Consider the following 24,608-nt stretch of genomic DNA (forward strand, 5'->3'; position numbering starts at 1 on the left):
GCAGACTGGGTCTCCTTCTGGTTAGCACATTGCCTCTACCATCAGTTGATGAATCGAAACTACTTCCACAAGACCCTTCGCTGTCAGGTGCTTAATTGTAATATTTTCACACTGCAACATATCTATGTAGTAAGACCTTAGATAGGAGGTTTAATTGTTCACTGTGCAATACATATTAGCAATTCCTCACAGTGTCTGAGTTCAAAATGTTTTTGCCAAGTGCTTATAAGTGTGTGTCGAAATTTGGGTTTGGCCGATGATCGGAGAACACTACCCACTGAAATGTACAGTTCCTTCTGTAAAGTTTGGTGGACAAAAGAAACTGGTCTGGGGCTTTTTTCAGAGTTTGGGCTAGGCCCATTAGTTCCAGTGAATAGCAATGTTAATGCTATAGTATACCAAGACATTTCAGACGTTTGAATGCTTCCACCTTTGTGGCACCAGTTCTGGAAAAGCCCTTTTCTGTTCCAGCATTACTTTGCCCCTGTGTGCACAGCAAAGTACATAAAGATATGGTTTGATAAGTTTGGTGGGAAGGAACTCCCTGCCCTTAACACTATTGAACAACTTTGGAATGAATTGAATCACTGATTGGGACCCATGCCTTCTCATCCAACATCAGTATCTGGCCTTACAAATGTTCTTTTGGATGAATGGGCACTTCATTCCTACCCTTCCCAGATGAGTGTGATAGCTGCAAAAAGGGGGTCATTTCCACAAGTATAGCATTTAACTCTTTTTCATGTGTGCCCACTTTCGCCTATATAAGCTTCATGTGCAATCAACATTTACTCATAATACATTTAATATGGAGATGGGGGAATTTTATTTCACTATTATTTGGTTTGGCATATAATGGGATGAGATACTTTCAGACTATTGTACCTTCAATGTAAGTCCTACGCATACTATTGAATTGATAAGGTAAAAATGAGAGTGAATCCCTGAGTCCAATTTACATAGTAAATAATTTAGATCAGTAACCATTAAATTCATAATATATGTATACACACACATATATGCAACAAATAGTTTGAGCTTATGGAAATAAACACCAAGACAAGACAGATGGAATCTGTTCCAAAAACTGGTATTGCTCCAGTACACAAATGGGGGGCTAATGATTTTGAAGCAGGAGTACTGTCAATCAAGTTTCTTCCACATCCATTTGATGCAGCAATTTGATTTTTCATATTGTTCTTCACTGTTACTGTTTGACTCTCTCTTTTACTTCCTGCAGATACCAGCAACGATCTCTGGCGGAAGGTTTGGCTTCGTAATCAGCTGCTAGGTGTTCTGATTGAGCTGATGTGCCCCTCTTTCTCTTGTCTGTCTCTGGAGTGAGTCTTATGATTACCTATATTTGCAGCAGTATTAGCACCAATAGTGGAGCAGTTAAACTATTAATCCTGTAAAACGTGCAGCACGAAAAGTTGATTTAGAAAAAAAACACTGTTAGGCGTAAATGGTGATATAGAAACTATAAAAAAGCAGGGATGCAACTATTTCTCTTCTGGGGTTTCGCTTCTAGACAAGGGCCTACCTAGAGTATTTGGCACCTGGGGCGGATCCTGTATGTGGCACCCCCCCACAAACACTTTAAAACTGCATAGCTTCTATTGTTATATACTGGCGTAGACATTGAAGGTCGTACAGCATTGCTGTTATCATTATTTACTGAGGCAGACATTGACGGTGATACAGCATAACACCTACCACTATATACTGAGGCAGCCATTGACGGTGGCACAGCATTACACCTATCACTATATACTGAGGCAGACATTGACGGGGGTACAGCATAACACCTATCACTATATAATGAGGCAGACATTGACGGGGGTACAGCATAACACCTAACACTATATACTGAGGCAGACATTGACGGTGGTACAGCATAATCCATATCACTATACATTGAGCCAGACATTGATAATAGTGCAGCATAACTCCTATCACTATATACTAAGCCAAACATTGATGTGATGTAGGCCTACCACTTCATTGTCTGGCTTAGGGATGCACCAAAGCGATTGTTAACAGCAATCACACTCCTATCATGCCCAGGCATACCCAGATTCCAGCATGTACTAGCTGACTTGGCATGATAGGAGTGTGATTGCTGTTAGGTCATCAAGAGGAGGGCAACTTGGAGAAGATTCTCCTGCCATTGCTGATGTTGGGATTCAATTGGTGTCAAAGCTATTCATACTTTCAGGGCAAGGTGTGAGCATATTTCTTACTTTCTCTTTGTCAGTTTTTATTGCATTTATTGCAGTTTTTATTGCACCAATTAGACAGGTGTGGTTGGTCGTTGCTATTGAGATTTCAGATGTTCTTTAGGTTTGAATTTGAGACACATTCCTTTCCTATTGACATGGTAACAGAAGAGGCTTGATGAGTCTTGGGTCCAGAAATAATTAAGAAACACTCTCTTTATTGTTTAACCCTTTGATATTTTCTTCAAAGAATACACAAAACTCTCATGGATGTCAACCAATTGCGAACACAACTAAAGTTTATCCAAAAAATTATTATATATATATAGAACCAGCACACGGTCCTCTAGTGTATTAACCCCTTAATGACAAGACTGTTTCTTTTTTGTAGTACACTTTTGGACAATGGTTCTTTTAACATTTTTCAGTGTTAGGCAAGGTTTCCATTTGTTTTTTTTTTGCTGAAAACGCCTATAAAAACGCCAATAGCGCCACCTGGCGTTTTTTTGTGAAAAACGGCTGCAGCCAGATGTTAGCTGTAATTCAATAGGAAATCGCAAAATGCCATTTCCACTTGGCGTTTTTCTGTCTGGCGTTTTTTCAGTCCTCTTTGGCGTTTTTCTGCTTTTTTGGGCTTTTTTTTCAAAACTGCAGCATGTTGACACTCTGGTGTTTTTTGCAAGAAATCTTGGCTTTTTTTCTCCAATAGAAGTCTATGGGAGAGAAAAAACGCCATGAAAAAGCCATGTGGGTTTATTGCCTTGGCGTTTTTTATGGCGTTTTTTCCACAGTTACAATGCAGAGGATGGACCCAGTATCTGTGTGTCCTACGAGAAATAGGCTGAAAACAAACAGTTTCACACAAAACAAAGTCCTGGACTGGTTCATATTGAATTTTACACCATTTGGAACAAACATGCCATTACAAACAAACATACCAACCGGATCCTGCGTGCCAAAAGCAACAGCAAACAATTTGCACCATCATTTGGGGCCAATCTTCCCAGAGGAGCAGACATTCGAAATAAAGCATGCCTTACAAACCACAGAAAAGAGACAAAAGGGTCTACCAAGTAAATGACATCAGGAGAGGGCAGATACTTGCCATTTATCCTAATCCCGTTTAGCTGGGTGAAACTTCTAACTTGTAAAGGCTGGAAAAACTGCCTAAGGTCAAAAAAAGCAATTTCCACAGAAAGGCTAAAATGCCAGAAAAAACTGCAGAAAAAACGCCAAAACGCAGGTAAATGCAGTGGCAGTTTTCTTGGCAGTTTTCCTGGCGTTTTTCATCAAGAAAAAAACGTCGGACAAAAACCCAAGTGGAAACCTAGCCTTACTGTTTAGCTATAATTTTCCCCACCCACGCACATTATATATTGTTTTTTTCAGAACAAGCAGGGCTTTCTTGATTATTTGATTATTTTTATCATATCATATAATTTACTATAAAAAAAAAGATAAAATATGGTGATTTTTTTTGTCAAAAAAGGACATTTTCTTACTTTTTTTGAAACATCTTTTACTCATCTGCAAAAACTAATGAAAAAAACTGCTAAATAGATCCTACTATTTGTCCTGAGTTTAGAAATACCCAATGTTTTTATGTTTTTTTGCTTTTTTCTACATGTTATTGGGCAATAATTACAAGTAGCGTTTTGCTATTTCAAAGCAATTTTTCCCCCAAATCTGGTCACTCTGCCCGATGTGCTATTTCGGGTATCTTTGAGGCCGGCCAATGCAATTTAAACCATATATTTTTGAAAATTAGACACCACAGGGTATTCCAAATGCTGGTATTTTAACCCTTTCCATGCACTAATTCTACCATCAGCCTTTGTCAAACTTTTTGGTATTTTTTCACACACATTGTACTGAAGGTGCAAATTTACCGCTCCTGGTATATGTCCCTGTCAAACAACACCCCAATATGTGTTCAGTAACATCTCCTGAGTAAAATTTGAAGCCGGCCAATTCGATTTACCCCATCACATCATAATTTTTTTTAAACTAGGCACCACATGTGCATTTAAAATGCCAATATTTTAACTCTTTCTATGCAAAGTTTTGTGAAGATATAGCGCTAATTGTACGACTTGCTCATAAAAAAACTTTTATATATATATATATATATATATATATATATATACACATTTGGACTTTTGTGATTGTGGGGGAGTGGCATATAGGGGGCTTAAAGGCATATCAGGGAGGCAGAGTGTAACATAGGGGATTAAAAGGCATATCTGGGGGGATTGGCAAATAGGGGGTTAAAATACATGCCAAGGAGGAAGAGTTGCCTATATTGGTGTATAAGGCATATCTGGGGGCAGAGTGGCATATAGGGGGTATAAGGCATTTCTTGGGGGGCAGAGTGGCAAATAAGGAGGCATAAGGCATATCTGGGGGGCAGATGTGCATAACTGGGACAGAGTGGCAAGTAAAAGGAAATTAAAACAAAAAATCATTTTTCTCAATCACAGTTTTTATTAAATATGAAAAAATAGTTTACATGTGAATTAATATTTACTAGTAAAACTTATTTTCCTGTAGGGTAGTCTTATATTCAGGCTTTTTTTTAACTTAATTAATATTCACATTTTGGGGAGTTATCTTATAATTGAGCAAATATGGTATATATATATATACAGTATGCAGTGATTTATTGGACTAACATAATATTTAAAATACAGCTTTCGAGAGTTATCCTCTTTTCTTCTGGTCTGAAGCAATACTACTCAACATGACAGAGGTTACCACTTAAAACAAGTGATGGTGTTAGAGAAGGGGGGGTTGAGTGGGGCATCATAAATGATGGGCCTGGAGCTGAAAAATGCACAGTGATTGATAGATAACCAGAGGCCAAATAAACATAAAAAAACCAATAAACACATTAGTATATACAAAAAAATAGACCAGAATACTCTCCTTAAAGTGGATATCTGCAAGGACTCCTCAAATTCCAAGAAATACAGCCAGTAAACAGCCATATTTTTGCTGCGATATTCTGGTTTTTACTTATTTTTGCTGCGATATTCTGGTTTTTTACTTATTTGTGCTGCGATATTCTGGTTTTTACTGGCAATAAACACATTAACACATCAGAGACAATTATAACAATTAGACATATATTAAAGTATGTTCATTTAAAGTGTGTCAGGAAACCAGAATCCACATTAAGTCCCTCCTTTATGGTGTTGAAATATGGTATCATTTTAATCTGAAATGTTTTTTCAGGGTGAGAGGGGGAGTAAATTATGAGAAGAGAGGGAGAGGGGGAGTAGATAGTGAGAAGGGGGAACAAACACTTCGCTTTGCATGATGGCCCCCTAACTTTGCCTGTGGTTCCCTTCCTCTTCCATTGAATATTATTCCTGGCAGTGGTTTACTTGGGGGGAGGGCCGGTTCACCCCAGGTGCCACTCATCAGCCCAGGGAGGCAAGAACGCAGCAAGGTCCCATAACGCAACGTTATGTGACCCACGGTTAAAAGCAAGGCTGCTCACACATGTGTGAGCAGCGAAAGAGAATGCTGCGGGTGTGATTAAGGGAAAGACAGAGAATAAGGGAGGAAGTGTGCATGTACAACTGTATGTATGTTAGAGTGAGAGTGCAGAAGGTTTTTTTTTTAGCATATATGTGTCGCAGCATGAATGTGTATGTATGTATGTGTAAAAATGGATGTGTATGTTTAAGTGTGTGAGCATCAACATGTTTGTGTAAGTGTGTGGTCATGGATGTGTAAATGTGTGAGCAAGTATGTGTGTGATATGGAGTATATGTTAATATGATGTTCTCTCTGACTTACCTGCACAGACAACCACAGCTTCTTCCACTGCTGCAGCCATTGAAAAGACTCCTAGTGGCACCTCCAGGTGGTTAACACGGAGGTGCTCAACGCCATCTTTCCAAAGCCCAACCAAATTCAAGATGGCCGCCTGGTCCCGCACATGGGTGAACCACCAATTAAAGGGATATACCCATGTCTTTTTCTCTGCCTCTCCAATCACCAGAAGCGCAGGGATTTCTTAGTGTGGGTTATTCAAATCAGTCATTAGGTTTTATCTTTGACTGTTATAGAGTCTCCTTGCAGTTTATCTGATTCATTCTATGATTTTCTTTGCGTTGACCCCTGGCTTGCCTCCGACGACTGCTGCCTGCTCCTGACCTTGTCCTTGGCTTGTTTTTGAACTACGGTTTTGATGATTTTTTGTATACGGTCTTGTCTTGACTGATTACACTGAATTCTCCTGTCCTTGTTCCCTGCTCTATGCACTGTACATCTTCCACCCTAGGTTTTTTGTGGTTACACATGAGATTTTGTGGTTACATGACTTTAAGGTCTTGTTTAAACTTCCGGGAGTTCCTGGGAGGTTATGTCCGTGGAGAGGCGGGCAAAGAGAGAAAAGAGAGGAGAATAAGGTGTGAGACACAGAAGCAGACCTGCGAGACATGGAAGTAGTCGACAGAGGAGGTAGAGAGACATTCTGAGAGCTTGAGTGAGTGTCCAAATCGTTTTTTGGTCCATTTGCACATATATAGCTTTTAAGTGTTTTGAATGTGTTTGTGTTAAGGAAAGTTTGTATGTTAGGACAAGTTTGTCTGCAAGGGCAAGTTTATGCTAGGATGTTTATGTGTAAGGACAAATGTGAATAGGTGTGTGTATGGACAGGTGAGTGTTTTGGGCCTAAGGAAATTTAATATTGTAACCTTGGGGGAACTATTTACTATTCACCGAGTCCACTACCTCCATGAACCGTGTCCATGGTGCAGCTCACATTGATGTCCCTGCCTCCTCATGTCACCTCGCTGAGAGCCCTGTCTTCACTGCAACTTGTCCTTACGGTGCGAGCGGCCGAGTTGCTGGCATCGTCCTGCCGCAGGGACACATACAACACAACAGAAAATAGCATAGGCAGATTTGGACCGGGCAAATGCTTGGTGTGCAACTGGTCATCAGCTCCCCATACTCACCCGATCTGATGCTCAAACAGCAGACGGCTTACATGTGTGTATATATATAAGTATTTTATCTCATAGAAATTGCATTTCACTTGTAACACTGCCACATGACTCCCTTTGTCAAGGAGCTTACATGTAGGCCATACTTTATAAAAGGTCAAATTTCAGATACATTTAAATATACTTTTTATATACAAACCTTGTGTGGGGCAGTCCTTTGAAATATCTTTAACTTTTGTTACTTTCTTTAAATCCCAGACAGCAGGAGGAGGTGCTGATCACTCTTGGAACTGACTGGTTCTTGCTGTTTGTCCGACCTTCCATCCATGCATCTAGTGTTGCCCTGGGGATGAGACTAATTGCGCACTTTCTCCAAATCCAGGGATTACTTACTCGCTTCAAGGAGAGGGCCAGAGCTGGGGCCTATGTGGAAAACAGTACATATGATATGCACATACAAATGGGTTAGTATTGTATATCTGTCTATCTAGTCCAACATTTGATATGAGATAGATGCCAGTAACATATCCACAGAATTCTATATGAAAGTTAGAAAACGTTGTACACACTCATGTAGTTTTTTTCATTTCCTTTTATTCTTGTCATCTACATTTTAACTGCTAACTTTACTTTTTATATTTTTACATTGTTAACTCTTGTGAGAAATAGGCTTCACACAGTGCATATCTGTTTCTATATCACATGTGTCTAGCCACTTTCCCATTCTGCTGCTGCCTCTGTATTAGGTATTTACAAATAAATGATGATGATGATAGAATTAATGTGAAAACTTTTACCTGTGACCTTTAGAGCTATGAAAAAAGTTTCCTCCACATTGTCACACATTGTATTGGTTTTGGCTACCAAAAACATCATCTATATTTTCCAGCAAACCCTGAAATCAGTGCACACCCAGTGCTTAAAAGCAGTTATTTTGAGAACACATATTGGGGATTCCATCATATTGTATGGCAATATATTGCTTATCTCACCACTATGTCAAAGTACTTTAATTGTAAGGGGTGTCCAGTCTAATGTTACATGGCCATATTGCTTACTATGAAGCTGAATCAGTGAGGCTGTACTGTCTTTTAAACCACTGAGAATATCCTACAACTTAAAGCCCTCTCTGGACATTAGTCAGACCCCCAAACACCCTGCTTGTGCCATCTTTGCCTTTCCACAAATCAATTATACACCTATGATACACACAAACACTTTTACAGTCACTCACTAATTCACTCAATTCATTCACACAATCATTTATGCTCTCACTCATTCACACAATTCATACAAACATGAATTCATTTATTCTCTCACTCATTCTGACTCTTTATTTCAATATTCTTACTATCTACCCCCTCTTACCCCTTCTCACTATCTACCCCTTCTGACTATCTAACCCCCCTCCTCACTATCTACCCCTGTTTCCCTTCTTCTCGCTATCTACCCCTATCTACCTTCTCTCCCCCCTTGAAGTTCACTTACCTTGTAGAGGTCCTGCGGTGGGAGTGCAAGGCCTCTGTCTCGATGCTCTGCCGCGGTGCACGGTGTTTCACTGCTGAGCATTTCATCATGAAATGCTCGCACCGCGACGGAGAAGAGTGAGGGGCGCCGAGCGGTTGCTGAAAACTTATTCTTGAGCAACCACTTGGCGCCCCTCTCTCTCCTCCGCATTAAATCACGGCTGCAAAAAAAATTCCGGCGTTTCAGTTGGGGGGGCACGCGGGGGGCACAGCAAGATGTAGGGGGGCCATGCCCCCCCTGCCAACGCCACTGTACTATGTTAAAGTAATGCAATTTTGGCAAGTCCCATCTAACTTACATGGCTGTATTACTTACCATGGAGCTTTATCAGTTGGACTATGCTGCCTTACAACCCACTGAGAATATTCTGCAATTTAAGGCTCTCGCGGGACTGACATTCATCCTAAAGTATGTTTAAAGTGCTTTGAAATCCCAACGTTTTTATTTTATGGATTTCTGATAAAAAATTAGCAAATGATTTAAACATTTTGCAACATTTGCCCATAGAATATCCCATGAATGCATATCTAAAGCAAAAGTACTACTTTAAAACTGTGTCTATTTTAACATCGTACTTCCATATTTTCAATTTTTTGTTAATGTCAAGTATTTGCAAAATGTTCCATCCATTGTCTATTTATTTTTTCACTAAACTGTGAGTAAGCTTTCCTGTAGTGAATCTGATGTTTAATTATTTGAAAGGTTGTCTATTTTTGTTGCAACTATATTTTTCCAAATCAATGAGTAATTTGTTTTGCTAAATGATGGGTATAGAGCATTTAAATACATGTATACTTTATTCCTCCAAAATGGCTTTTTTCCATGTAAGTATTTTATGCTTCTAAATCCTCTGTAGATAACATTAGAAACACATCCAGAATACCAGTCTGCAGCTTCCCACTGTTTTCTGGATTTGACATTCTTCAGGACATCTGCTGTAACATCAACAATCCTGAAATCTACCTGCTGCTTTTTGCAGCATTTCTACGATTCCCACTGCAACATCAACTATTTGAGGTAAGGGAAGAGAAGCAATTGTTGAGACTGGGCAAAATGCTGTGTAATGCGAAGCTAGAAATTGCTGTTCACTAACTAAAATTATAAATAAAAGAATATCACTAATTTCAGTGCAAAGATTTTTAGCAGGCTAGGCCACTGTGAAGGCTAGTAGCTTTCATGCCTCTCAACAACAGTCAGGGAGATTCAACACCACAATCCTGCGGTCCCGATTTCATTCTCCAGTGTCTGGGACACCGGAGAATGCATTCTGCACATGTGCAGACTTGTGAGCATGCACAGACAATTTACCTCCTAGACTCGCCAGAGGTGGAAGTTGGAAGGTATGCGCTTTTGCCCCAGTGTATAAACCCAGCCATGTGGCCCAGTAATGTATAGGCCTACATGTATAACGCTTATGCAAAGTTATATGTTACCAGTCTTTATGAAGGTTATACATTGCTTATTGCTTATTTTTTCATAATGAATGGACAAAAATTGAAACAGTTGATACAAGATTTGTCATTAGCTCAATGGAGGGTCAAAGGGATTCATAATATGCATACCTGGGAACTTCTGGGCTCCAGCTACCCGGAGCCTTCCATTGCGGGACGCGGCCAGGACTGCACACAATCTCTGAGAAAATAGCCAATGTTGAAATTGAACATGAGGAGACACTGGCACCTGGTCTGTTTAAGAAATTTACAATGTTGAGAACAGAACTGTCTAATATAGAGCATACCAGGTTGCCAAAAGTAAGTTCAATGTAGGTAGAGGTAAATCTGCTTGATGCGCATAGACAACCTCCGCTGCTGGCACTTCCGCCGGGGCTTCTATGGTGGAGCAGCGGCGTGACATAACCTTCCAGTGCTCCACCATAGAAGCCCCTGTGGAAGTACCAGCAGCAGAGGTTGTCTACGCGTAACATGTACTTTTAATAGTGAAAAGCAAACCAGGGTAACTGTTACCAAGACACCTAACTTGAAAAAAGCAAATTTTAACTTTAATTTTAAGTTATAGAAATGCTTGCACAGAATTAATTGGGATGACCTCTTTGTCCAAAGAGATACAGAGGACAAGCAGAGTATATTTAAACCCACAGTTAAAAATATATTTCTAAATACCATTAGGAAGTAAATCCACAAGAAATAAACTAAAGCCAATTTGGATGAATAAAAGTGTTAGGTAATCCAAAAACAGAAATTGGCACCTTAACTGTAAAAGGCAGAGGGCACAGTGGCATCATATGTAAAGTATAAAGATGCCAACAGAGCTTGCAAAAGGGCTATTTGACTGGCTAAATTTAACAATGAAATGATGATAGTCAAGGAGAGCAAAACAAATACAAAAAAGATTTTTTAATTACAATGCCACATAATTTAGGAGTGACAATGTAGGTGTTTTGAAATGTGGAGATGGTAAGTTAATTAGTGAGGATCAGGAAAAGACAGCAATACTACATGCCTTTTTTCCTTCATATATAACAAAGAGCCGATTCAGCACTACAGAAACCTTAAATCAATCGTGGGAATGGCTTACTCAAGATGAAGTTTAAAAAAAAATAAAGTAAACTTAGAGTAGACAAAGCTCCAGGGCACCCAAGGATACTACGGGAAGTTAGTCAACAAATAGACAGACCACTGTTTGATTTTCAAAATTCCAGTCGGCAATTGTACCAATAAAGGCCTCGAGGAGAAGAGTAAGGGTCGCCAAGTGGTTCCTTTGAACTTATTCCTGAGTGAGTGCTTGGCGCCCCTCTCCTCTGCGTCAGTGAGTTCTCCGTTGCGGCTGCACAAAACAAATAAAAATGAAAATACGGAATTTCAATTGAGGGGGCCCACACCACTGAATAGCAAAACCTACTTATACTTATTGCCCAATAACTGACAGAAAGAAGCAAAAAAAAAAACATAAGCATTGGGTATTTCTAAAATCAGGACCAATAGTAGAATCTATTCAGCAGGTTTTTTCATTAGCTTTTTTTTTATTTTTTTCAAATAAAGGTCAGAAAATGTCCTTTTTTCACTATATTTTATACTTTTTTAAAGTAAATGGTACAATACAAGCAAAATAATGACATCTAAAGAAAGCCCTTCTTGTCCTGAAAAAAACCAATACATAACGTGTGTGGGTTCAGTAAACTGGAGAGAAGAAAATTACAGCTCAACACATGCACCTCAGCAATTTTAAAAAACCCACTGTCACAAAGGGTACAAAAATAAAATCTGCCATTGTCACAAAAGGGTTAAATTTAAACATTCTAAACTTGTGTCAAAAATTCAGTGGGAAAGGTTTAAATTATAAGTATTCAGATTTAAATATAAATTCACTTAATACATGAAGAGGGCTGTTTAAAATAAAAATACAGTCATCTTTGTAAAAATAATTCTACAGTGATGTCACCATCAGGGGAGCCACCCAGTTCCAACAAGATGTAAAGAAAAAGTTTATTTTTATGAGGAAGTCCTGAAATTAGCACTGTATTTTCACAAAAATCCTGGCATAAAATGAGTTAAAATACTAGTATTTGAAATACCCATGGGGTGTCTCGTTTAAAAAAATTTATGGTTTGATGGGGTAAATTAAATTAGTCGGGTTCAAAGATGTCACAAATAGGACATGGGTGCAGACTAACCAGATATCAAAATTCCAAAAGAAATGTACACCTCTTAAATGTTGCCTTTTAGTCCCCAAACAACTCGACAAACCTATGCATGGGTGATATCTGATTATACCTGAAGTACAATTTGTGTGGGGAAAAAACCCCACAAAATAATTACTACCCCGGATTTTGGCAAAGGCTGGTGGTAGAATTAGTGCATGGAAAGTGTTAAATTACCACTATTTGCAATACCCTGGGGTGTCTTTTTTTCGGCCAGCTTCAAAGTTGTCCCAAATTAGATATGGGGCAAAAGGACCAGATGCCAAAATTCCAAGTTGAAAACCTGAATTGCGCTTAACACAAATTTGACCTTTCTGCTCCAAATAACTGGTACCACAATACTTGGGAGATGTTGCTGAACACATATTGGGGTGTTGTTTTGAAGTGACAAATACCAGGAGCTGTAAATTCATACCTGAAGTATAATTTGTGTGGACAAAAAAAAATATATATTACTACAACAAATATAGTTTGACAAAAGCTGGTAGTAGAATTAGTAGAAAGTGTTCAAATAACAGCATTTGAAATACATGTCTAGTTTTTGAAAATATTGAAATATTGGGTAAAATGAATTAGCTGGCTTCAAAGATGTCCCAGGTAGGACATGGGGACAGGATTACCAGATTTGGAAAAATGGTTTTAAAATAGCAAACTGCTACTTATTGCCCTATAACCTATAACAAATAAAACCCCAAAACGTAAAAGTAAAAGATTTTTCAAATAAAAGTGAGAAAAGTCATTTATTTCTTTTTATAGGAAATTAGATGATATGATAAGTGTCACGATCCCGGCTCCGGACGCCGCCCGGAGTGTTACCATCCCGGCTCCGGACGCCGCCGGGAGGAGGTCTGCCCGCGGTTCCCGTACGCCGGCCGCTCGGGACGGCGGGCGGTCCTCCGCTTGCGGCACTAGTAGCGGGCGAAGGGTTGTCCGCGGGTCCCGGGAAAACATCTCCCCGGACAGCGGACGATCCTCCGCCCGAGGTGTTGGGACACGGGGAGGATTCGGCCCCGGGAACAGTAGTTCCCGGAGCCGGTATACTTACCCGTCCTCCGGTCGTCGGTCTGCCTCCCGGGCACGCTGCACGTTGCTGGAGGAATGATGGACGGCTGGGGGGCGTGGTTTTGGTTCTGGTCTGGGAGGGGCTTGTGGAATGGTGCCAGTTTTAAAAAGCTGGCTGTACCTTTCACAAGCACCCTGTTGTGGTCTTCAGTTTATGTCTTTGGCTCGTGCAATCAAGTTTCCTGGTTTTGACCTCTGGCTTGTTGACTCTCCCTTGCTCTACGATTCGGTACCTTTGCTTGTGATCTCCGGTTTTGACCCCTGGCTCGTCTGACTATCCGCTCCGTGCATCTGACCTCTGGCTTGGCTGACTACCTGCTCCGTGTATCAGACCCCTGGCTCGTCCGACTATCCTGCTCCGTGTATCAGACCCCTGGCTCGTCCGACTATCCTGCTCCGTGTATCAGACCCCTGGCTTTGCTGACTACCCGCATTGTGCTCCTGTCTTGTGCTGCTGCTCAGAACCTATCTCCAGCTGGTGGGAGGTTGTCCACTGTTGGGATCGTCTAAGTCCTGGACTACTGCTGCTGGGAATTCCCCTCTCAGTAGCGGTAGTTTGGGCAGAAGAACTTCTGCGGGGACGACCTTCCTTAATAGTCCAGCGAAACAGTGACAATAAGGGGTGGATTACAGCTAAACACCAGCACTGCAAAAATGTTAAAACAGCCTTTGTCATGAAGGGTCCAAAAGAAAAAGAAAAACAGCCTAATCCTTAAGAGGTTAATGGGAACACTTTTTTAATGGTTGTTTCAAAAAAACCAAAAGGATTTTTCTATCAATTACAATAACGGTATTACATTATAGTTTTTGTTTTGTGTAATTCTTTTTGATAGGCTAAAATGTTTTTTGTACGTTTTCCAGACTGCAAATATCTTATTTCTGATGTTTCTCTACTGGATCTCCCGTATTTGCTGGATTATAAAATGAAACATGCCCCTCGTCTTATAATTGGGGTCGTCTTATAATCAGACCTCAAATAGGTCTGACTATGAGACTAAGATCCAGATCCCTCACAGCGCTGCAGGGGACCTGGATCCTCCTGTCTTATGCCCCCCATTTAACCCCCCCCAAATTTACCGGTGCGTCTGACTTCCTGGTGTGTAGTCAGGGCAGCGGGTAGACGTCTACACGATTTGCGTAGGCAACTTCCGCTGCACCCGGAAGGAGGTGCCGTTAGCAGCGAGGTAGTCTGCGTCCATCACGCAGACCTTCCCCGGCTGTCAGAGAGCAGAGTTCCCCGCCCCACGTAATTCTCTCTTACACGTTTGGTTGGTACAGTTGGGACTGAGCACAGAACTGTGAAATTAGTGCTTTAAAAATAAATTCACTAAGGAAACTACCTGGCATAACACATTGTAACAGAAACCAGGTGGTCTAGCTGCGGGTGGGTAGCCAGTCCTGTAATAAGTAATACTCTGGGTAAAATAGGCCCCAAACCACCAGAGTGACAGCAAGGTTTTTTTATAAATCAAAACAAGGTAAATGGACAACCTGGTTTGGTTTTTACTATCTATGACCAATAGGGCTTTGAGAGTGAGAGCGTGTGCTTTTAAAGTGACAAATCAATTCAAACCCGGACAGTGTATGTAATCTGGTGTGGTGTTTAAACCAAATCTAAAAATATATCTCACAAAGGTTCGTCTACATTCAAAGGTATTTATTATAAGGTAACAACACAGCAAACACATTTATCTCATATACACACGCATAGCCAAACCCCACAGGACAACAACCCCCTTTTTATCTCTCTCTCTATACATATAACAATTCCCTTCAACACAATTTGATCTCACCCAATGTTAAGCCTCCAGATCCGATAATAGCTCACTGCCGGGAGCTGACTCTCACCACATCCACCATGGAGGAAAAGGAAAAAGAACTGAAAGAGTCCATGTGTGGTATTATATTATATACCCTTCATTTGACATCACATCCTGTTTCATCACTTCCTTTAGTGAACTGTGGGAGGGAAGGATTCTAAGAACGCCCACCTTAACCTATTCCCTTTGTTTATGGGGAGAAGACAAGTTACCACATTCCCCCACTTTTCTTCCTCTATGTTGCTCAATTTTGTAGTTATCCCTCTAGTACAGGAAAACCCAGTGGGAGCGAAAACCTGATATACAGGAAAAATTCAACCCACCGTCCTTCTGGAATAGTTCCCTCAGCGACATAAGTTCTCCTGTACTTTCTTATGGCTGTCAGTTCACATAGTAATAGAGCTTAGGTGAGTGATTGTGTATGAATAAAGCTTTGCAGTGTAAAACTTTACTGAAGGATGTATATGTTTGACAGAAGGAAGAGAGAGAGTAATAAAAAATTAAAATTAAAACCCATTGTTATATATCCCCTTTGTAAGTTTCTTCCTCATCTGTTTCATTGCCACACAAAACTAGTGACAGAGTTCGTATAACTGGATGTGTCTCTACATTTGTAAGGATTCCCCACCAGGGATGCTCAACATCCTTTTTAGTCATTTCAATTTGTCCAATCTGTATTTGAACCTTTTTCCCAAACACAATTGCACAGTCATCGATGTTGATATTTCCTGCAACAACTTTCATCCAGCTCCAATCCTGAAATGGTTGCCAGTCTTTTGGATGGGAAGTGTTGCTTACAGATTCCATCACTTATAGTGCCAATGCTATGTATAAAGTTCAGCTGTTCTGCTTGCCACTCCAAACGTGGAATTGCCAACATTAGTCCTATTGTCCCACATTGTAATCCATGTGGCATCCATTGACCGGGGCCTTCAATATAGGTCAATTTAAGGTTCCCCTCAGTGATGTCCACTCCTTTTCTTTTCAATGACATAATAATCCTTGTTGCGTTGAGTTGTCTTGCCCACTTGTCATCTACATTGTCTGTCGGTCTACTCACTATAAGGGAGTCAGCTACCCCACCTATTTTCATGGCATGTCCCATGCCATCAGTTAGGGAGTTTGTCCTTCTGTTAAGTCCGATGAAACCTGTTGAATTCCATACTCCCAATCCAGTTCCGACTCCTCCCAAAAGGGCTGCAAGTGTATCCCGTTTTTTCCGTCTCCCTACTCCAGTCCACTCTGTGATGGTATCTTGTACACCTTTTAGGAATAGAAAGATCATTGCATTGCCGGTCTACCCATCCCTACTGTGATACAGGTTATACTTATCCATCCTGTAACAAGGATCCACCACAATGTTCTGTTGAAGCACATCTTAGAAACATAGAAACATAGAAACATAGAAAGTGACGGCAGATAAGAGCCAGAAGGCCCATCCAGTCTGCCCAACCTCTGAGTACTCTCCTTTAGTACTTGCCCTTATCCTATATCTAGCTTGGCATTATGCCTATCCCATGCTTGCTTAAATGACTTTACTGTATTAACATCTACCACTTCCACTGGGAGGCTATTCCATGCGTCCACTACCCTTTCCGTAAAGTAATATTTTCTGATGTTACCATTAAACCTTTGCCCCTCTAGTTTATGCTTGTGTCCTCTTGTTGCGGTTTTATTTCTTCTTTTAAATAAACTTTCTTCCTTTACTTTGTTGATTCCCTTTAAGTATTTAAATGTTTCTATCATATCCCCCCTGTCCCGTCTTTTTTCCAGGCTATATAGGTTAAGATCCTTTAACCTGTCCTGGTAAGGTTTATTTTGTAATCCATAAACCATTTTAGTAGCCCTTCTCTGCACTTTCTCCAACATATCTATATCCTTCTGGAGATATGGTCTCCAGTACTGTACACAATACTCCAAGTGAGGTCTCACCAGTGATCTGTACAGCGGCATGAGCACTTCCCTCTTCCTACTGCTAATACCTCTCGCTATACAACCAAGCATTCTGCTAGCATTACCTGCTGCTCTACTGCATTGTCTACCTACCTTTAAATCCTCAGAAATAATTACCCCTAAATCCCTTTCCTCACACGTTGAGGTTAGGACAGTACCAAATAGTCTATACTCTGCCCTTGGGTTTTTATGCCCCAGGTGCATTACTTTGCATTTATCCACGTTAAATGCCAATTGCCACAGCTCTGACCATTTTTCCAGCTTACCTAGATCGTTTGCCATTTGGCTTCTTCCTCCAGGAACATCAACCCTGTTGCAAATTTTTGTGTCGTCGGCAAATAAACATACCTTTCCATCAACACCATCTGCAATATCACTAATGAAAATATTAAAGAGAATGGGTCCAAGTACAGATCCCTGAGGTATCCCACTGGTAACAAGACCTTGTTCTGAATATACGCCATTGACTACAACCCTCTGTTTTCTGTCACTCAGCCACTCCTTAATCCATTCAACAACATTGGGATCTAAACCCAGAGATTGCAGTTTATTGATAAGTCTTCTATGTGGGACAGTGTCAAAGGCCTTACTGAAATCCAGATACGCAATGTCTACTGCACCACCTTGATCAATTACTTTAGTCACCCAATCAAAAAAATCAATAAGATTTGTTTGGCAAGATCTTCCTGAGGAAAACCCATGTTGTTTTTGATCTTGAAAGCCATGTGACTTCAGATGTTCAACAATCCTTTCCTTTAACATTGTTTCCATCTTCATCCTTATACAGCTTTGCTTTGCCCTTTCCTTTAACATTGTTTCCATCTTCATCCTTATACAGCTTTGCTTTGCCCTGCAGGAACAACTTGAGAGAAAGAACAATAAAACCAGAAACAAAAATACCTAAACCCCCCAAAAATCAATAAAACAAACAATTGAATAACATAAAATAAAAATTGGAGAAAAATTGGTGTGCCTGCTTCTGATACACATATCAGCCCTTGCACATCCATCCCTTTTTCTATCCCTGTATATCACTTCTTCTCCTTTTTGTAATCTCTTCCGAATCTCTTTGAGTTCCTCATCATGGCCTTGTAATTCTTGTAGTTCCTTCATCCTAATCTGAATCCTTTTTTAGAAGCACATCTTCATCCTTATACCGCTTTGCTTTGCCCTGTAGGAACAACTTGAGAGAAAGAACAACAAAACCAGAAACAAAAATAGCCAACCCCCCAAAAAATTAATAATTTCATAAAGGGGTTTTGCCGGCTGTGCATATCGTGGGGCAAATTCACGACAAAATCGGGAGTCACAGTACCCCTGTGGTAGTACTGTGAAAGCATACTGTCGTCCCTTCCAGGTGAATGCAGTCCGATAGTGGCATTCTTCAGCAAGGGGAATAGACCAAAATCCATTTGCCACATCTATTACACTAAACACTTTCATTTTTGGGGAAATTTTGGACATCATTTCACAATAAACAGAAACAACAGGAGCCATTCTTTTTGCAAGTTTGTTCACAGCCCTGTAATCAATGGTAAGTCTCCATGATGAGGCTGTTTTTCCATCTTCATTCCCTTTTAATACAGCTTTTCTCACAGGCCAACAAGGTGAATTGCATGCATACCCATTTCCAGACTTAATAATGCCACGTCTTTCCAGCATTTCTATCATCTCAGTGATTGGTGCCACTGATTCCCTTGGGACTGGATATTGCCTTTGCCATTGTGGGTCATCTCCTTCCAACAAGACCATCCCTTTCATCCTTCCACAATCTAATTTATCTGCAGTCCAAACTGGTATGTCTTGGACTAGCTTCTGCAGCCATTCTTGTTGTTGTTCTAGCTTCAAATTGTTTTTCCCCAGACTTTTTATTGGAGAGACAATATATGCCATTGGGCACACAGCCCCTTCTGTCTGTTCTGTATTTATCTGATCCACTTTTTCTGTCTTCCACAAATTGCCAAGGTCTACAATAAAATTTCCTTTTTTTAAAGCTTTGATTCCCAATATTTCTTCTGGCCAACCCACTATTGCTTCTACTTTTAATGTTTTTTCCCCAACTTCCACCTCAATTGGGCCCGCTCTGACCTCCTGTGGACTTCCAGTGACTCCCACAATACGTACCGAACAATCCCCATTTACGACTCTGTTGGTCATTGTAACGGCTGCTCCAGTATCTACCAACATATTTCTTCCTACCCCTGCAATGACTGTATAAATGGTAGGCCGACCTGCCTCATCCATGGTTAAATGAGCTGCATGAATGAGATACTGTGGTGCAGGGGCTGGAACTAGTCATTGTGACTCACTCTTATTCTGTTCTTCTTTGATTACACTATATTGCATCTTGCCATCACATTCCTTCAACTTCCTCTCTGACTCAGCTATCCTTTTTTTAAGTATGTCATTTTCTTCTTGTACCCTATCCTTCTGCCTTCTGAGCTCCCAATATCCTATGTTCCCATTTCTCTCTCCCTCTTGAGTAGTCCTCCACTTGCTACCTTCTCTGTTCCTCTGGTCCCTCTGCGAATCTCCCCATCTTTTATCAAAGTCTTGTTTTTGTCTCCAATTCTCATTATCCCTCTTGTTCTGAGATCCATCCCACCTCCTGTTTCTCCAATTACCATCTATATCTCTACCAGACTCAACCTTGAATGTTTTCACAGAAGAAACAGTACAGGCTTGCTCTGTGAAAGGATGCTTGATCCACCATTTATCTGCTCTAGTTAGTACCATTTCTAAGTCTGTTGGCGTTGGGTCGAAAAGCCTGACAAATTCTTGACACTCCCGGGGAAGGGCTTCCATTACTTTAGCTATGTGTTCTGGTGACCCCAACACCAGGGGTTGTTGTGGTTGACGTAATGTCCACCAGAAAAATATTCTTTGAGCTACCTCTCTAGGGCCGTCTGTTGCTCTCATGGTGATATTAGCTATTTCTTTCTCAATAGTGAGTAGATAGAAATTTGTTGCAGCAATTCTGCCTGCCTGGTTAGACACACTTTGATTAAACCCTAATAGTCTACTAGCCATAGGGCCCATAGCATATTCTAAAAGTTCTGTCCATTCCTCTAAATTGAGGCCTCCTTTTTTAGCTCTTTCTGCTCCCCTCATGAACCAATGTGTAAAATTATTAAAGTTGTTAGTTGGCATACTTCCCCACCATTTCTGAAAATTGTCTTTATCTGCCATAGTCATGGGTCGAGTCTGCATAGAAAATCCTGTTGGTGTTTGCCTGGCATTGAATAATTCGGATATAATAACTGGTGCTTGTGGTATGGTATTTATTTGTGGAATAGAGGAACAGAAGAACTCCTTGCCACTTTGATTTATTTTTTGCACTGATTCTTTGTTTTGTGCCATGAACAAATTCAGGTCTGGATACAATTTGGGACTATCCCTGACTTCTTCCTGTCTCCCTTCTAACTTTGTTCTATTTTTGAAATCTAAGATTATGTTTTGAAGTTCTGTTATTTTTATTCCATAGGCATCCCTCTGCTCTTCTATTTCTCTTAATTCCTTCTCTAGTTCTGTAACAATTGTAGTTGTTCTCAAAGCTGCTATTTTTAAACAATCCCTATTGTTCATGGCTTCCTCCATTTTAATTGTTGCTTCTAAACTATGCTGCCGTAATTCTATTACTATATCTGCTAGGCCCCCTATTGTGGTTACAACAGCTTGTGTGACCAAACATTTCCTTTTCTTTGTACTATACCTTTTGTTAGTCACCACTTGTGTTAGTATATCCATTAATCTCTCCTCTCTATCACAGCTTGGGTTTTCTGGCTCTGGAAGCTCATATGGACCATCATGTTTCTGAATGTATTTCCTAAAGTACTCACGTACTTCTGATGAAAAATATTTGGCCCCTGGAAAAGACATTCCTACTAACTGTACACAAACTCACTAGCTAAACCCTGGAGATGAATAAGCTATAACACTTGCTAATTAGCTTTAAAGTAATTAAAACATGTACTTTACAAATACCAAAGACCAAGTAAAAAGCTAGTAGAAAAATCAAGGCCTGGTTGGTTGGTAAGATCTAGGCCCAAACTCGGATAATTCAAAAACAAAAGTGGAGTCTGGTCTTTTCAAAATGGAAGCCTGGACTGGCACATTCAAACAAAGGCAAGTAGCATAAAGACCTAAGCTGATATGTTTAAAAATGGAGGTCTGAACTAACACATTCAAATGCAAAATAACCTATATTGTTACTCAACACAATCACCTTGTCACAATACAATGAATATGTAAATACTTACTACTTAACTTAAAAATATAGTTAAAACATGTAATGTACAAAACAATAAGGTTATACAATACTAAAACTGAATACTCTATTTTGTAAACCCAAAGAACAAGTAAGACCCAGAAAGGCAAGTATACCAAATCCCTAAACTAACATATAAAAAGAAATTCAAGGCCTGGATGGTCGGTAAAATCTAGGCCCAAACTAGGATAATTCAAAAACAAAAATGGAGTCTGGTCTTTTCAAAATGGAGGCCTAGACTGGCACATTCAAACACAAAAGCAAGTAGCATAAAGGCCTAAGCTGATATGTTTAAAAATGGAGGTCTGAACTAACACATTCAAATGCAAAATAACCTATATTGTTACTCACACAATCACCTTGTCACAATACAATGAATATGTAAATACTTACTACTTAACTTAAAAATAGTTAAAACATGTAATGTACAAAACAATAAGGTTATACAATACTAAGACTGAATACTCTATTTTGTAAACCCAAAGAACAAGTAAGACCCAGAAAGGCAAGTATACCAAATCCCTAAACTAACATATAAAAAGAAAGTCAAGGCCTGGATGGTCGGTAAAATCTAGGCCCAAACTAGGATAATTCAAAAACAAAAATGGAGTCTGGTCTTTTCAAAATGGAGGCCTGGACTGGCACATTCAAACACAAAATAACCTATATTGTTCCTCAAAACAATAACTTTGCCACAATAAAATTAATAGGTAAATACTTGCTACTTAACTTAAAATAGTTAAAACATGTAATGTACAAAACAATGTTATACAATACTAAGACTGAATACTCTATTTTGTAAACCCAGAGAAAAAGAAAGGCAAGTAGCATGAAATTTTTTTTTTATATATACCCCCAAAAGCTATATCTGACTGTCCATTAATATGTTATTTCCTCATAAATACCCTTTGTAGAAGTCTAAAATTCATGGTCGCCAAATGTGGTGTTTAAACCAAATCTAAAAATATATCTCACAAAGGTTCGTCTACATTCAAAGGTATTTATTATAAGGTAACAACACAGCAAACACATTTATCTCATATACACACGCATAGCCAAACCCCACAGGACAACAACCCCCTTTTTATCTCTCTCTCTATACATATAACAATTCCCTTCAACACAATTTGATCTCACCCAATGTTAAGCCTCCAGATCCGATAATAGCTCACTGCCGGGAGCTGACTCTCACCACATCCACCATGGAGGAAAAGGAAAAAGAACTGAAAGAGTCCATGTGTGGTATTATATTATATACCCTTCATTTGACATCACATCCTGTTTCATCACTTCCTTTAGTGAACTGTGGGAGGGAAGGATTCTAAGAACGCCCACCTTAACCTATTCCCTTTGTTTATGGGGAGAAGACAAGTTACCACATCTGGGTGCTGGTCAAGTTCTATGTGGACGCCAGGACTGGCCTATAATTTAGTTTTTTTTTTATCTATACCTTTAATGCCGAGTTTCTATGTGATTTCCAATTGAGCTATACCTGAATTGTGTTATTCTGTTGCTCTGTATCTGCTATGCTATGTTTCCATACATTATTATTGTATACCTGCACATTCAGGATTTGTATGTCTGATTCTGTTTATTTGATCTATATTTTCAATCTTTTGATCTATACCTGCTATGCCATGTTTCCATACATTATTTATATATACCTGCAAATATAGGGTTTGCATATCTTTTTCAGGTGATGCAAGTGCTGTTTACAGGTGTTGTTTATTTGATCTATAGTTCACAGGGAGGTATGGTTTAGTGAATGAGGGGACAAAGGGACTCTGGGGATGATCATGGGTGAAAGGACCTCTCAAAGTCACGGTAGGGTCAGAAAGAGGGAAGACTGCACTGACTCTCACAGTCAACCCCTAATCTGCAGTCAGTGTGGCAAATATTTTTTTTGTGTGGGAGCGGAGGGAGTAATTGCATGCTAGGGAGCGTAGAGCAGGGCCCAAGGAAATGCTTTCTGGAGTCTTTTTTTCAATATTTTTTAAAAAAAATGTTACAAAGATTACCTTTTTTGTTTCTTATATTTAATGTATATTATTATTACCAGTGTTTCCAGTTATATATTATTGTACTTGTTTGCACTTGCACATAAATAATCTTTAATTAAAACTAGTTGTTTGATTTTTTTCCTTTCTTTTTTGTGAGATGGGGGGCAGAGGAGTAGTCCTCACAGGGCGCCTGAACACCTAAAGCCGGCCCTGCTGATAACCAAGATATCACATATTAACAGGACCATGTCCTGCTACACACATGTTTTATATATTTTTCTTTTTAATCTATTTATAGCACTTTTACCTGATAGTAGTAAGGGTTTGTAGAATGTTGCTTAATTTCTAATTGTCTTGAGGCAGTCCAACATAACCACAAATCCAACATAAGTTACCATAAATTAAAAGTAATTATATTAAATGTATGTAAATGATCATTTTTGGGTTGATTTGGTGCATTCACTTTGGTCTGTCTCACAACAGGGTGATTTAGATGCCAAACTGCAGACAGTGTTTCAGAATCACAACCCTGAAAAGATCTTACAGGATGGACTTTGCACAGAGGCAGCTCTTCTGCTTTTGATAATGATGAAGGCCTTGGTTTGTCAGGTGTGTAGTTGTGTAATATTGTTAAAGTTCTCCAAAATGCACACAAGTATACCTAGCTTTATTGGAGTCAACAGCAGCATCTCCTGAACTGAATCTGTGATTCTTCTATGTAAACAGAATATCCCCCATACATTAATAACATTAGATTTTATGTGTACTTAGCAAATCTGTGATGTTACTTATATTTTCATGGCAAGTTGGCTGTCATACTGTCCCCGTTTATCAGGACTACAATCTACTGAAATTTCATTACAAATTCTGCTATTTCTGGGATTCATATAAAATGTGTTCTGTTTGCCCTGTACAACTTGCTTTATTTGCTAAATTATATTTAAAGTACTTATCAGAAATGAACTAAGCATAGCATAATATGGCCTTTTATTACAGAAAGTGAAATATACCGAATCGTCCCTTTATAATAGATGACATAGTATGGGATTTTACAGCTCCAGTGGTGCAGGGGGAGCAAGTATTGGTATTAACTGTGATATGAAGCTAGAACTAATGGATGGGCATCAGCTAGCATTTATCTTAG

The 24,608-nt window shown here is 39.6% G+C and overlaps 1 protein-coding gene across 1 annotated transcript in view; it reads left to right on the plus strand.

Moving 5' to 3' along the window:
- The window catches only part of WDFY4 (WDFY family member 4), a 208,753-nt gene that overhangs the window by 101,190 nt on the left and 82,955 nt on the right, over nt 1-24,608 (plus strand). The window contains exons 28-32 of the mRNA XM_053449912.1: nt 5-87; nt 1,241-1,340; nt 7,436-7,641; nt 11,364-11,470; nt 23,948-24,073. Of these exons, the coding sequence (XP_053305887.1) occupies nt 5-87; nt 1,241-1,340; nt 7,436-7,641; nt 11,364-11,470; nt 23,948-24,073 (622 nt within the window). The remainder of the gene's footprint in view (nt 1-4; nt 88-1,240; nt 1,341-7,435; nt 7,642-11,363; nt 11,471-23,947; nt 24,074-24,608) is intronic.

This window comes from Spea bombifrons, chromosome 11, assembly GCF_027358695.1.
Source record: "Spea bombifrons isolate aSpeBom1 chromosome 11, aSpeBom1.2.pri, whole genome shotgun sequence".
Taxonomy (NCBI): domain Eukaryota; kingdom Metazoa; phylum Chordata; class Amphibia; order Anura; family Pelobatidae; genus Spea; species Spea bombifrons.